At 49.2% G+C, this 15281-nt stretch overlaps 1 protein-coding gene across 2 annotated transcripts in view; it reads left to right on the forward strand.

Moving 5' to 3' along the window:
• The window catches only part of EPHB1 (EPH receptor B1), a 408729-nt gene that overhangs the window by 282459 nt on the left and 110989 nt on the right, over positions 1-15281 (forward strand). For both annotated transcript variants that reach the window (XM_031439520.2, XM_010975520.3), the window contains one exon: positions 12789-13124. In XM_031439520.2, coding sequence (XP_031295380.1) covers positions 12789-13124 — 336 coding nt within the window. The remainder of the gene's footprint in view (positions 1-12788; positions 13125-15281) is intronic.

Here is a 15281-nt window from a genome sequence, read left to right on the forward strand (position 1 = left end):
ACGTTAGTGAGCGGCAGGGTCCAATTTCCACTCTGGCCTGACTGGGTTCAGGGCTCCTTACCCTCGGGGCTGGGCTGCGTCCCTCGGGAAGGAGGGCCGCTGCCTCCGAGCTGGCCTGATGCCAACCTGACGATCCCACCCAAGGAAGACCGTGAAGGATCGAATTTCATTGGTCAAGGCTCATCGTGTGATCTGTGTGCAAGTGGCTGGGAAATGTGTCTTTAATGAGACTAGGGAAGAGAGGAGAATTGTGGGTGGGGAGGTGGGAGGTGGGAGGTGTAGGGGTGTGGTGTGTGGAGGCAGTGACCTCTGCTGTGTTAGCCAGACCCTGAGGTTCAGCCCACTGTTCAGGTCAACAGTATTTCACTAATATAAACAATATTGCCATGAAAATGCTCAGACATACCTTGGGGGCACATAAGCTTGTATTTGTGGAGGAAATTCCCCTAGAAACAGAATCGTTGGATTGCTGGGTACAGGCACTCAGAAAGCCAATCGATACTGCCAAAGTGCCTCCTCTGAGGACTCGACCGGGCTACACCCCTACCAGTGGTGCACACTTTGCTTCTCCGCGTGCTGGCTCAACTGGATATTATCCAGACTTCTAGCTTTCACCGTTTTGACTGATCGATCTCCAGTAATTTTGACTGGTACTTCCCTCATTATAAATTAGTGTGTATTTTTCATTTATTTATGGACCAATTTATTTTGTCTTCTGGGAACTGTTTATAACCTTTGCCCTTTTTCTATTTTTAAAAATTGGTTTCTAGATGCCATAATTATTTGTGACACCTTGCCCCCCTGCCCTCCACTTATTTTTAACTCTTATGGACACATGTAGGTTTTTGGGGGTCCATTATCAAGGTTAATTTTTTAGCTCAAACCTGATCATCTTTTTCTTTCTGGTTTTGAGGGAGTATATATTGACTTTTGCCTGGGTTTTATATATGTCCTTCCCACTCTAAGGTATAAAAACCCTCTCTTCTATCATTTTGTTTTAATTCTTTACATAGAATTTATTTTTAGCTCTTTCCTCCATCTGAAATTCATTTTTACATAGGATATGATATTGATATTCTTATTTCTCTTATTAAAAATAAGACCCTCTCAACCCTACCTGTGTTGTCCTCATGTTAGTGAGCTGCCTCTTTTATTACAGACTAAATACCTGCACATACTGATTTGTTTTCTTTCTCATTGATTGTTTTGGTTTTTCTGGCATGAGCTCTGAGCTGTTCTAAAGATAGTAGCTTCATAATATGTTTCAGTAACTGGTAAACCAAGTCTGTACGTATTATTCATTGTCCAAATATCTTGCCCATTCTTAAACATTTTTATCTTCAAGATGAACTTGTAATCAGCTTGGCACAGCTCACTGAATAATACTATTCGGTTGGGACTGGGATAGCGTTGAGTGTATGGATAACTTTGGAGAAGACCATCACCTTTATGATGTATACCTCTTCCTTTAGGAGCATGTGTTCAAGTCTTCGTTTGTGCCCTTCAGTGATGGACAGAGGCAGCACAAGTTTCTTTTAGAATAGAAGTCGGTGCTTGGGGGGTTCTTCTGTGCATTCCCAGGGAAAATCAAATGAGTAATCCATGACTCTGGAACCCATAGTGTCTTCCCAGCTATTCTTTTGATGCCATCCTGTTATACAGACTCTAAAAAAAGATGGAGAATTATGACAACTGGAAAAATTCTGTCCCACAGCGAGGGGGCTTTTGGTCTTTTCTGACGAATTGTGGAGATGCAGGCCTCTTTCATGGGTACCACCTTCTTTCTGGGGATGGTGGAGAGAGAAGACTGCTCATTGTGCAGTGGCCTTGACACCTCTTCCCAGCTACCACTGCTGCTTCCTCACTCCCACATGCAGTTGTCTGGTCCAGTCTGGTCCAGATGATTATCTTCTTTTAAAAGCTACCCTGAAGATCCATGCCCATCCCTCGTCAGTACCTTGTATCTGAGAGTTCACAGTTGGCCATGCTCTGTGTGCTGAGAGTACTTCGGGGAAGCTGAGAGGCTTTACCTGCAAGGCTCCCATCATGTGTGTGCCCCTCATCCTTGACCAGTCAGTGACTGCCAACCCCATATCAAGACACATAGCATCAGTTTCCTTGTTCTAAATTTCTCTGCAGCTCTCAGTCTCCACACTTGCCTCAGCACCAGGGGAAATCACCAAGCTCTGGACTGTCAGGACATGCTAAATCAGATGAGTGGTTTGGGGTTGTTCAGGGTCTGGATGTGCATCAGTTAGGAATGACGTTCCAGACCTAGTTGCTCTGTGGGAGGCTCTGTCCAAGTAAGGTCTATCCCTTTGTGCCAAAGACTGAAGTGTGTCCCAATGTCCTCTGACTTCAGGAAGATTCTAATTGGCTGAGACTGTTGCCTCTGGTAACAGAAAGCATCTTGGAACCTGCCTTGCCAGGATGTGGCCTAGTGTGTGATTCTTCAGCAGGAAGGCCTATGGGACCTCTATCTCTGGGGACCACCTGAGCCAGAGATGCCATGCCAGGGCCTGGGAACGTAAAGTCTAACCCTGACTGGGGTGGGAGCCCTGTATACAGGCCTGAGAGGTCCCATAGAGAAGATGTCTTCCTGCTTCAGAGGGCCTTTGGGTCGACGGTTCTGGACGCAGTGTCTTTTGCTCGCTGTACAGGTGTGCACGTGGTCACTCTCTCTGCTCCAAGGTGGAGTGGATGGCCAGGGATTCCTGGGAGACTCTACCGGACAGTCTTCTGTGCATGTAGAGTGCACTAAGATACACTGATGCTTCAACATACATTCTGCCATTTGATCCCCTCGCCGGTGGGAAGAGGGCAGTGGCCCTCCATGTCCCCGCAGCACAGTGCCTGGCGCTTTGCAGGCCTGGGGGCATGGGGGTGCGTTTACAGCGGCCTTGTCACTCAGTGGTCTGTGTAGCTGCTGGGCTGGTGCCCAGCTCCCCTGCAGACTTTGAGCTCCTCAAGGTAGACAACAGAGAGCTTTTCATACTGTATGTAATCTTTCATACAGGGCATAGCACACAGTGGGGCCGCAGTCACACAGGGAGACAGATCAGTCAAGAATCCATGACAGGTTAAGCTCAGAGAGCGTGAGTGACCTGCCAAAGCTCACCAAGCTGGCACTTAGCCCGATTTTCTCTTAGTGAATGAATCCAGGACACCTCTCAACACTCCAGAAAGCCCTGAGGCCTCACTTCAGGGCCAGGAAAGAGGTCTTGAAGGCTACATCTTTAAGGTGACATGACCTGTAGCTCTCTTTGACTTGAAGTGTCCCTTGGAATCTGAGGTGGGAGTCATGTCAAAGCTTCCCTCTCTCTGGCCTTGCCGTGGGCCACAGATAGAAGACTCCACCTTCTGCCCCTCCCCTACACGGGCAGTGGCACAAGGTGCCTGTTAACACATTCCTACTGAGACACACTGCTCTGGGGTACAGGGGCCTCAGCTGTCCTCCAAGGGCTTCTGCAGCCCCGTGGAAACCTAGACACCCAGGCTTCAGCTTAGGCCAGGTAGAGGGGCTGCCTCTTTTCCCAGAAGGTGAAATCCACTCCCTGTCTCCCAGACAATTAGCGCCACTGAAGCAGGAGAAACAAGAAATACTTTCTACAAACATTGGTGTTTGGTGAAACGTGTAGCACTCGTTCTTTGATGCTCCCGAGATCCCTCTCAGCAGGGTCCCTCCTTGTTTTGACTAGTCATTTCTTCTTATTACTAACTGTTATGATTAGGAGAATTGCCTGAGTACAGGCCCAGTATTTCTAAGACCCTAATGAGCCACAGACGCAGACGTGCTCAGCACGGCCTGGAACCACGGTCGCTCTGTTCCTACAGGAGAGCTACTGAAACGACTCAGGAATAAGAGCTTCCCATCTCCACGAGAGACCCGCCTCCTACCCCCCAGCACCCAGCTGCATTTGCAACACACCTGCACCTTGCACCTTTAGGCGCCTCCATCCTGGGTGAAAGTGTTTTTAAGGATGCACTTTGGAACCATCGAGGCCTGTACTCAAGCCTTGATTCTGGCACTCACCTGCCACATGGTTTAGGCAAGTTATTTAATGTCCCTGAGCTACAGTTTCCTTATTGTAAAATAGGGATTATAGTTCCTACCTCATACAATATTGGAAACATGAGATTTCAGCCAGTAATGTGCCAAAATGCCTAAGATAGTACTTTGCATATAAAGTTTGTTATTAAAATGAAATTCAGAATTCCATACAGAATTCTGTTGAAATGTAGACCACAGCCATCTCTCTGATCTTGCAGATGATCCTTGTAGACATCTACTCCAGGCAAAGTACCGAAAGTAATCGCTCCCTCTGTGGCGTGAAGCAAACAAGTTCCACCAAATCAGAGCCTTGTCCTTCGATGTCAATGCAGATGGTACAGATGTCCATCTGCAGGAAGGTTAGGTCCCTGGGGTTTATTTTAAACTGGTTCAGAAGGTGACATAAAGGTGACTATGGGAATGTTAGAGTCCCAGGGCAGTGAGGAAAAGTAAATCAGCCTGATTTCCTCAGGTGTCAAGATCCTCTCCTCCATGCTCCAGAGGGGCAGCCTGCATTTTGAGGGGAGTAAACAGGATGCCTGGGCATGCAGTGGGACAGACATGACACAGTTTTCCAGTCCTACGCCTCAGGCCCCCAGCACAACCCCCTCTTTGGAAGAGACACCTCAGAACTTCAGACACTACCATATTCACATGGAGTAAAACAGTGTTCCGGTTGTGTGGTGCTCATCACTCACCAATGATAGACCTGTTTATCCCAAAGACCTCAAGCCTCTCTAAACTCCCCTACTGGGCGGAGGGTGCCTCAGCGGTCTGTCCATTCGATGCCACTGCTTTCCACCAGGTCCCTGATAACTCACTCTTGGTTTCCTGACATGACCTCAGTCACTTCTCCCTGCTCCCAGTAAGACTGTACAACTTGTGCTGTCACCAACCCCTGTTACTGTGGCATTACTGGTGCCTGACATAATCTTTAGGAGCTGTCCACTGCCATCCAGGGAACCCCACCCAGACAAAGGGGTGGGAGCTCCCAGGCTTGTGCCCCTCTCCAAGGTGCTGAATCAGCATGGACCACTGGGTCAAACCCTTTCCTCTAGCACAGTGGTTATTCTCCAGTCTCTCCCAGGAAATTTATACCTAGTGAAGGAATGATGGAAGAGGAATTAGTGTCTCAGGAGGGAAAGAGAAATTCTGTAGAGAGAGAGAACTGAACTTAGGCTGAGTGTCAAAGCTACACATGGCCACCAAAGAGAATAAAGAGAGATCTTTGTTTGTTTGTTTTGACGCTGTTTTCAAATAGCCAGTTACCAAAGAAGGAACCACAACTGAACGTGAAGCTGACTTTGTGTTTATTTGGTAAACCTACTTCCTTTCTAACAGTTGCAAACTTTCCCTCTTTTGGCTGCCATTACCCTCCAGTCCTTCCTGTTTTCAGCTTTGTGTGCTGTGTTGAGAGCAAAGGCGTAACAATCAGCCTGACTTGGTTTCCTGCATATTTTGCCTCCATAGAAAACCTCTTCAGACCTCCATAGCCCCCAGTCCCAAGTCTGCCTCTTCTCCTTGATTCCTGCCTCTCCATAAAACCTCAAAGACTGTTTCCCTTCTCTTAGAAGCCTTCTGGTCACTCAGACATGGTTCCTTTAAGTAGCTGTGTCACAGTGAGCAACGGATAAAGAGGTGTCCTGATAATAATACCACTTTTGATAACCAGTCCTGGACCACTCCTCCCATGTCTTTCAGCCCCTCACAGCACTCTTCTCTTGCCATCCCTATCCCAGGGGTCATTTTCTAATCTCCCATCTCTTCTTAACCCTGAGCCCACTAAAATATGCAATCAGTTTTTCAAACTACATTATTGACTCCTCTCAGCCATGAGAACATTACCTCTGCATTCTTCTGACTCACAGTATTCACGAGTCTTGAGGAACACATGTCCTTCCTGATTCATGCCCAGACTTTATCACAGTCCTCTTTCTTAAAGGAAGATTGAGTAGAGAACTCAGTTTGCCGTAGGAGTAAAGGAGGGGCTTCCCTGCCCACAAGAGAAGGGAGAACAAGCAAGACCAGATAACCGTTGTCAAAGCCAGATCACCTCTTGGGAGGCCAAGAAGCATCTATATAGGTGCACACCAAGGTTTTTAGCCCAAGAGGTAAAAAGAACTGGACCTATTCTGGAGATGCAGCCCCATGCCCAAGACCAAGGCTCAACCTAGGGTGTGCTTGCAAGGGTTAGGTGGCCTAGAGGGTATAGACGGGAGCAGATAACTTTCAAGGTGCTTCTCCCCAAGTACAGCTCCAGTCTTGTGGGCAGGATACCCAGACACCATCTCTGAAGAGTTTGCTCTGCATTGGTCTTACCTTTTCTGAGACATTTGTAACTCTTTGTGTTTCTGTCACTTGCTTTGATCCTTAGCTGTATGTGTCCACAATTCCCAGTACTCCATAGGTAAGGGGCCTGGCTTCAGTAGTAAACATCTGGTTCCCCCAACTCTACAGGTGGTAACCTCTATATCTTTATGACTCTCACCATGCTCAGCACAGTTCTGAGCATGGGGGTTCTCTGCTCAAGGAATGAGTGGCTGAATTAGATCAGTCATAATTCGATGAGCAGGTTAGGGTTTCAGATCATCCAATAATGATAATACTAACACTAATAGCAGCTGACATTTACTGAGTTTCCGTGTACCAGCCACGATCTAAACTCTTTGGGCTTATTATCTCATTAAATCCTCAAAACTACCACTTTTCCAGATGGGAAAATTGAGGCATAGAAGTTCTTCTTATTAAGATTTGCCAACAAGAGAATTTTTTTTTAACTTGGTTGCTTTGAACACTTAGGAAGTTCATTGGTTGATGTCAGTGACCCCTCAGAGTCTTTGACAACATGTATATGTTGAAGCATGTGTTCACTCTCCTGAAGAAAAGTTTGTTGCTTTCTTCAGATTCTCTAAGGGGTCAGGACCCCATCTCTGGCCTGATGCAGCCTAATCCCAGCCTGCATGATGGTCTCCTAGGAGATCATTGCCTCACCATGGTTGTCACTCTCAACATGCTCCCTGTGGGGAGGGGTCCAAGGACACAGATCCTGGCTGCTGAAATGCAGTTAGCTGGACATGCCTGCTCTGTCCCTTGGACCAGCCAGAAATTCACATCTAAATCCTGAATCCAGGATGTTGGTCTTATTAAGATTCCTGATAAAAGAATTGGCTTTCAGGGCTCAACTGTCTTTAGCAGATTTTCCCTTTGATTACTCAAGAGTGTCTACAAATACACTCATCTACTCTCTCCCACCCACTCTGTCTCTCTACTCTTTAAAAAAAAAATCATCTGGCCCAAAGCACATTAAGAAACAGGAGATTCTGTCTCAATATGGCAACACTTGGGCTAGCCCTTGGCTCTAAAATAATCCCTTCTGCTTAACTCTTTGAAGTCCCAGTGCCATCCATGTATGCAGGCTGAACCAACCTCTCCGGCACATCCTGGAAGACACTGGAGACCCATCCCCATAACACAGAATCCATCATGTTCCTCCCACCCAAACAGAGAATCACAGCTCAGCAGTTTTCCCATCCTTTAAAAGATCTCAGTTTTCCAAGCCCTTTTAACAGGAAGCTTTCATCAGTAGTAACCGTGGCAACAGATCAGAGAAGCTTCAAAAAGCCTGTCTGTATGTAATTAAGAAAAACGAGGACACGGATGCAGGAGCAGGGAGCTTTGACAAGGAGACCTGGCTCAGAGCCCTGTCAGTGCACTTCCCAGGGGCTTCTGAGACTGAAGAAAGCAGATTTTTTTCCCCTCTGGTATCCCTCTCTAGACCCCCATTAAATTTTTTGTTTGCTTGTCTCAATTGGCCTCCTTCCTGAGGATGTTGCTGGGGACCCTGGTGCTGGACAAAAATCTTCTCTGTTGGGTGTGGGTCCCCAACCCAGGGAGCGCAGCCTAGATGTGTAGGAAGTGGCCCGAGCATTTCCTCCAGGGAGATTTATTTGGAGGCCAACACGGCTCTGGTCAGACTCTGCTCAGGCACAGGAGAGTCTGAGCTGCCTGCTTGCAGGAATGCACCCTTGTCATTAGGACAATGGCGCACAGACTTCAGACTATCATTGTCTTAGCTGCCAGACCTGGGCTTGGTCACCTGGTCTGGAAGTGGCCTCTTGGAAAAAGGGGCAGGAGCTGAGCATTGCAGGGAGGCAGTCTGAGCCTGGGGGCTGCTTTATTTCCTGACACTTGTTTTTATCTGAAACTGTCTCCTTTATCTCTATGATTCCTTCCTTCCTGTCAGTTTTCTCTTGTCATCTAAGTTCCATGGGAGCAAGAGCTCATCTGTTTTGCTCTTTTCCATCCCTGAGTGCCCAGAACAGTGCAGGCAGTGTTTGTTAAAGGACTGAGCAAGTGAGTGAGTGAATAATGAATGTGCTGTGAGCTCAGGCACTGTGCTGGCCTCTGAGACAACAGGACACGTGTTCAAGTTCTCCTCGCTGACAAAGTCCGCTCTCCAGGGAAGGCCCTTAACGTCTGCTCCTGCTCCTTGGAAGGAAAGGGTTCAGATTTATGCAGCCCTGGACTTAAAACCATGGCCCCCATAGAACCCCGTTCATGCCCCACGGATGCATTTGCTCTGAGTGCAGCCCTGTGTGAGAGGTGGTGGCTTCATATGAAGGCTGCTTCTGAGACAGGAGGGACGGGCACAACCATGGAAGAAATGACACAGCGGTTGAGGACAGGTGACACTGGTTAGAACCAAGATGGTGGAAGACTCGACTTCCAGTAGACCTTGAGCCTCATGGCACAGCCACAGGTGCCGTGACAGTTCCCAGGCTGACCATAAAGGTCCAAAACTGGGTGAAGGCCAATTCCTGGAAATCCCCGCCCCTTCCCCAATGTAGTTAGAATAATCCTCCCACTCGTTAGCATATGAAATTACTGAGCCCGTAAAAACAAACAGCTCCACACCTCGTGGTCACTCTCTCTTGCCTTCTAAGACGGCCCGCACTCTATCTATGGAGTGTGGATGTGCTTTTACTTTAAACTAAACACGCCCCCACCTCTCGGTCTCTCTCCCTCTTGCCTTTCTGAGATGGCCCACATTCTGCCTTTGGAGTGTGTGTCTCCTAAGCCGTTTTCCCTCCTGAGACAGACCCCACTCTGTCTGTGAGTGTGTTTCTCTCTAAATAAACTTGCTTTCACTTTACCATGCCTTGCTCTTGAATTCTTTCCTGAGCGAGGCAAGAACCTGTTCTCTGGCAACGTTTCTAAATAAACATGACAAATCCTTCCTGGAAACCCACTGCTTTTCTTCTTAAGTGGGAAGCAAATGAATAGACGTGGAGAAAATGTTGACCAGGATGGGTCTCCCCAGTGGCCATGGACACCGACACATCAGGGACAGGGCAGGCCTCTCCCAACTAGCTCCTCACCTGCCACCTTTATCTCAGCGAAGCCTCTCCTGCTCAGTCACAAGCAGGGTCCTCACTGCTCCTGCTGCTGCATCCTCCCTCAGCCCCACCGCAGGGCATCCTGTCTCGTGCTGGAGAGGGGTGCTCACACGTGCCCTAAAGCCGTACACACTGAGCAGAGGTTGAAAACCGGTGGAATGCCAAAGTGCCAGGCATGGGAATCACAGAGACCACCCAGCCACCAGCCCCTGCTCACCAGGAGGCCACAGCGTGGTCAGGACGCAGAGGAAGAGTGCATCACAGTGCAATGGTGGAGTCTGAGTTAGGCGTCTCGAAATGGGCTTATGGAAGCACAGGGGGTGAGTGCGTGACTGTGGGATCAGGGGAGCCTCCTAGTGGAGTGGGTGCTAGATCTTGAAGGGTGAACAGGAACTTGGCAAATAGGTAGAAGGAAAAGAATTCCAGGCAGAGGAGAGCACGCAGGGCAGAGCCTCAGGGACTTGAAGAAAGATTAGCGTGCACGGGAAGTCGCAGGAGTCTCCCTATCGGTCCCAACATGAGGGGCGAGGGCCAAGTGGCTGGAGAGGGGATCAGGAGCAGCAAGACCACACAGGGGCTTGAAGAACACGGAAACGAGGGGAAACTTTTGAATAATAGGTCTGAGCAGAAAATGCTACGGTCTCATGTCCATTTTGGAAATCACTCCCTGGCAGAAAGGAGTGGATGGGAGAGATGCCAAGTGATGTCGGAGAACTGGTTAGGAACCTTTGCAATTGGGCAGGAAGAGTGATGAGGCTCATCACTGGCAGGCGACGGGGAAAGGAAGGGAAAGACCGAGGAAAGGAGATGGAGCTGACAGACTGTGTGTCGGGCTCTCCCGTTCCGCCTGGCAACAACGCAGGGTACGGGAAGGTAAGGACTGAATTGTGTTCCCTGGATTTGTTAAGTAGAAGTCCCCCCTCCCCCAAAAAAAGGCAGACATGGCAGAGGAGTGAGAGTAACCAAGCTGTAGTTGGCTGAGCTGGGAGCGAGGACAGCCCATAAGTGTGACTCCACTTTGGGAAAGCTTGGCTAGAAAGTGAAGAGAGGACATGCCATACAGAGAAACGCCAGGGAACCATGTGTTGATTTTAAAATGGCAACGACTTAATGCAGGTTTAAGGAGACAAGGTGGAGTCAGGCGAGAGGCTGAGGTTGAAGTGCAAGGGAGAGAGGAGGTAACTGAAGGTAAGTGAGGTCTCCACAAAGAGTGGGAGGAATGGGTGGTCCCTCTCCCTGTCGATGCTTGCTTCTGCCCCTCTGCCCAAGGCTGCTTTCTGAGTGGCAGCCTCAGACTGCCTGGAGGATGCAGTAAGATAACTTGGTTAAAGGATTTACCCCGTGCCTGGAGTGCAGCAAGTGCTCGGTGAATGTGATGGCTGTGAGTATGAGAAACAGTGGCCTGTGGCTGGGGCTAGGCTGTCTGCCGTGACGATGAGACAGGCATCGATGGCAGTGACCCCGGGGAGCCTGTGATCGGAGCCTGATCAGTCTGAGCAAACAGACATGACTAAGACAGGCACCAGCCAATATGGACGTTAATGAGCAGTGTGGCGTGAGAGGAGGCTGGCCAGGCCCAGCAAAAGCCCACCTCGGGTGGTCCTGACTGCCCTCCCAGTACTCGTTGTGTGCTGATTCAAAAGAGCTGGCTGTTTTTCCCTGAGCAGAGGGGTGGGGAATTCTTGAACACTATTTGCAAGACATCAGTGAAAATGCTTCAGGAATCCTGCCCTGTGACAAGCGTGCCTGAATGTTGTGCTTTAGCTCCGGCCTAATAGGCTTTGTAGAGTACGGTACTGATTTTCTTTCACGTTTTAATAGAATCCGATTTAATATTTGCTTTCTGCTCTAGCTGCTAGCTGTTGACTGATTCAACACAGAATCCTTCCCTAGTGCCCCTCGACCTTGTTGTCATTCCCTCATTTTGTGTGTTGGCATTTGATTCCTGTCTCTGGCAGGAACCGATTTACATGTGTCTTCGTTCAGCTGGCGACAGTCACGTACATGATAACGGAACGCATTACTGTCCAGAGCCGCTGCTCCAGCAGACCCTACCATTCGGGAGCGGGGGGCTTCCAGGCAGGATTTGTTTCCGTCAGGTAGACACTGAGGATCAGCAGAGCTCATCCGGGGAACTCAAGCCTATGCTCTGTCCTGTTTTGGGGCAGGAGACTCTCCAGCTTAATCTCAAAACACTCAGGACTGCAGCCATTAATTCAGCAACATTTTGCCCCCTGAGTAGGTACCAGCTTTCTGGAGTTTTGTAACAAGGCATCTCAGCCTTTGCCAGAGTGTGAACAGAAGCTCTGGACAGAACTGTCTAGAGGGAGGAGGCTGCCGTCCTGGAGTCCCAGGGAGCCTGGCTGGTTTGTAACGGACAGTCTGTTCAAGTGTCCTGCTATCTGTGAATAGATCTGACCACCGACCTTTGGACTAGCATATAGCGTAAGGCCAGCCTTTCCCTCAGTAGAAAAAGATCGTTTCACCGGCAGGCGGCACAGGGCTGTAGTTGAGAACGTGAGCTTTGGAGTCAGGCAAATGTGGTGTCCATGCTGACTTCAATGCTCAGAGACCATGGGCTCTTTAGCCAATCCCCATTTTCAACGTTAGTTTCCCTTCCTATAACCTGAGTTCACTGTTGTATCTTCCCAGTAGGGTTCTTGAGGGGGATGAAATGCACGCGAAGTGGCCAGCAGAGGGTCTGGGACACACCCTTATACTCTTTTTGAGTCATGGTGTCAAACATGGTCTCTGCGTGAACCTCCCTGGCGTCTTGTCTTCATGCACCAAAGCTTGCGTGATGTGAATACTCATCTCTCCAGGTGTTCTGGCAGCCTGTCCTACAGAGAAACACTCCCACTTCCATGCACGCCCCGTGCGGATTCCAGGTTGGGAGATTTTTATGCAGGAGGCCAGCATATATTGGGGCTTATGAGGGGGTCACTCCTATGCCTGAAGCCTTGAGTTCTACACCCATGAAGAAAAGAAGGAATCTAATAGGTGTGCCCTGTTACTGATGCTAAAGCGGGCTGGAGGATGCAGCTTGGTCCTGAGAACAAAAGGGCTTGTAGCCAGGTCCTCCATCCTCCTCTCGCTTGGCACATAGGATTCAAAGAAGGAAAACCCTAGTGGGGACGACTGAAAGGGGAGTTGGGGACAGGTTGCCGTCTTCATCCATCATTTTTTCTCCGAATGGATTGGAGCGTGGAGATTTAGGGTTGAGGGAGGAGACGGAGATGCATGTATGTGATGAGGTTGGAAACACCCCAAAAGCGGATGAAGGGATGCTGGGCAAGGCACTTCTGTCCCGCCTCACCAGGCCTTTCTTTGTCTCCCTACAGGTGTCCCATCAGGTCCCCGCAATGTCATCTCCATCGTCAATGAGACGTCCATCATTCTGGAGTGGCACCCGCCTCGGGAGACAGGTGGGCGGGATGATGTGACCTACAACATCATCTGTAAAAAGTGCCGGGCAGACCGCCGGAGCTGCTCTCGCTGCGACGACAATGTGGAGTTTGTGCCCAGGCAGCTGGGCTTGACCGAGTGCCGCGTCTCCATCAGCAGCCTGTGGGCCCACACGCCCTACACCTTCGACATCCAGGCCGTCAATGGCGTCTCCAGCAAGAGTCCCTTCCCCCCGCAGCACGTCTCCGTCAACATCACCACAAACCAAGCTGGTAAGTCTGTAGGCATCTGCATCCCTTCTGTCTGTCTGCCTGGCCGGTTCTTAGCAATCTCTGTGCTGGAACAAAGCTGCAGCCACGCCCATGGCATCAGTCTGCCCTCAGGCCTCCCCGCAGGAGTGAAGGTATCAGGCGATGGGCTTTTGTGAGCCTGGAGGAAGCAGGTGTAGTGTTCTACCTCTAAAAGTGAACCTGGATTCTGAGGGATTTTCTTGTGTCCAGTACAAAAGCCAAGATGTGTATCCCAACCAGGGTAGGACCCAGTGCTCCGCCCCTGGCTGGGGCTCAGCAAATGTCCTTGGAAGGATGGATGGACACACAGACGGATGGGTGGTAGGTGGACAGACAGGTGGACAGATGGATGCATGATCTTGAGAACACAGGAGCCGCTAATTAGAAAGCCCCATGAAAGAGACTTCCCAGAAATCCTGTGATACTCAGTATTGCCTTCATAGATTATTTTTCAGTTAAACCCACGTAATTCGAGAGTGTGTTCTCCTCTACAGCCTCCTCAGATGAACGCTGCGCTGTTACAGACACTTCAGGTAGTTGGCAATAGATCACGCCTGACCGCTGGTACATCCCCGTGGCACACGCAGCTCAGAACACATTTTCTTCTCTTCTCTTTGTTTCCCTCTCCTTTACACTTCTGACCTTTTCTCCTTATTGCTTTTCACACCTCTTGCAAACATCCATTTCTTTTTATACCCATTTAATCAGTCCATTCATGCACTCCCTCACTTATTTATTTACTCACTCATTTATTTATTTACTAACTCATTTTCTTCTTTTTTGGGGGGTAATTAGGATTTATTTATTCATTTATTTACTTAATTACTTATTTTTAATGGAGGTACTGGGGATTGAACCCAGGACCTCGTGCATGCTAAGCATGTGCTCTACCACTGAGCCGTACCCTCCCCCCTTACTCATTATGAAGAGACAGTTATTCAGCATCTCTTGTGTGCACAGCTGTGGATTAGACACTGCGAGGGATACAGTGATGCTTAGACACCATTGTTCCTCCCATGAAACTCATTAACTGAAATATTTCCAGGACCTCGACACAAAGTGCAAAGCTGCAAGGTGGTGGATTCTAAGCACCGTGTGCTGGACAGATGCAGCAAATGACAAAGGAATGAGAGAGAAATGAGCAATCTCTCCCCTGGGGTGAGGGTGCTGGGCTGCAGAGGGGAAGCGAGCATCACGTCTATAGGCAGTGATGAGGGCCGTAGGTGGTGGACCATGATCTTTGGAATTATGGATTTTTCTCAATCCACAAATTCTAAAAGGACAGCTTGTGAGGGGACTAGCAGGAGCCGAGCATTTCTCTTCGCTCTCTCTCCCTCCGTGTAGCTCCCAACTCTTGACCTCTTCTATCCTACCCCATCCTTTCTAACTCCTCACCTCCCCATGCTCAGTCTCATTCTGCCTCTTTCAATACGAGGCATTTTGAACGGCAGATGATTCTGGGGTTTAAGCTTTCAGAACAGAGAAGAAAAAAAGGTGTCGTCGGAGAGCATGGCTGTCCAGATGGCTGCGTGGTTGCTGTGAGCGTGTGTGTGTTCTTGTGTGCGTGTTTGTATGTATGCGTATGGTCACGTGTTTACATGCATACGTGTGTAGTGAGAAAATAAGAGTGGAAGTGTGGAAGCCTCCAGCTGGTGACCACAGCCCCGGCGCCATGGAGACAAAGGTTGTGACGATCTCCCTTTATCCAGCGAGAAGGGAATGGTAATTTCTGCATCATGTCGAGCACGTAACATCGGTAGCCTTTGTTAGCAGTATTTCCCTTGGAGAGTTGAAGGCAGAAAACTGGCTGAAATATTTTAGTGTCCCAGCTTCTGGGAATAATAATCCTGCCAGGCTGTCATGTTTCGCCGGGCTTGGCTGTCTTCTCTCTCTCTCTAAGCATGTGTGAACAAACCTGCCACTTATATTGGTTTGCTTTGATTTCTGCCCCTCCCTCCCCTTCCCCTGCTATTCCCGAACCTGCCCATCTGCTTGTCTTGCCATCTGCACCTTCCCAGGCTGCAGCAGAGCCGAGGGACCCTGCATTACCAATATCCAAAATATTTATCTTTGTCCTCACCCATGTGCCTCTCCAGGAACATTTCTCATGCCCTTTGTTCCCCCTCCAATGGGCCCTTT

This window comes from Camelus dromedarius, chromosome 2, assembly GCF_036321535.1.
Source record: "Camelus dromedarius isolate mCamDro1 chromosome 2, mCamDro1.pat, whole genome shotgun sequence".
NCBI classification, from domain to species: Eukaryota; Metazoa; Chordata; class Mammalia; order Artiodactyla; family Camelidae; genus Camelus; species Camelus dromedarius.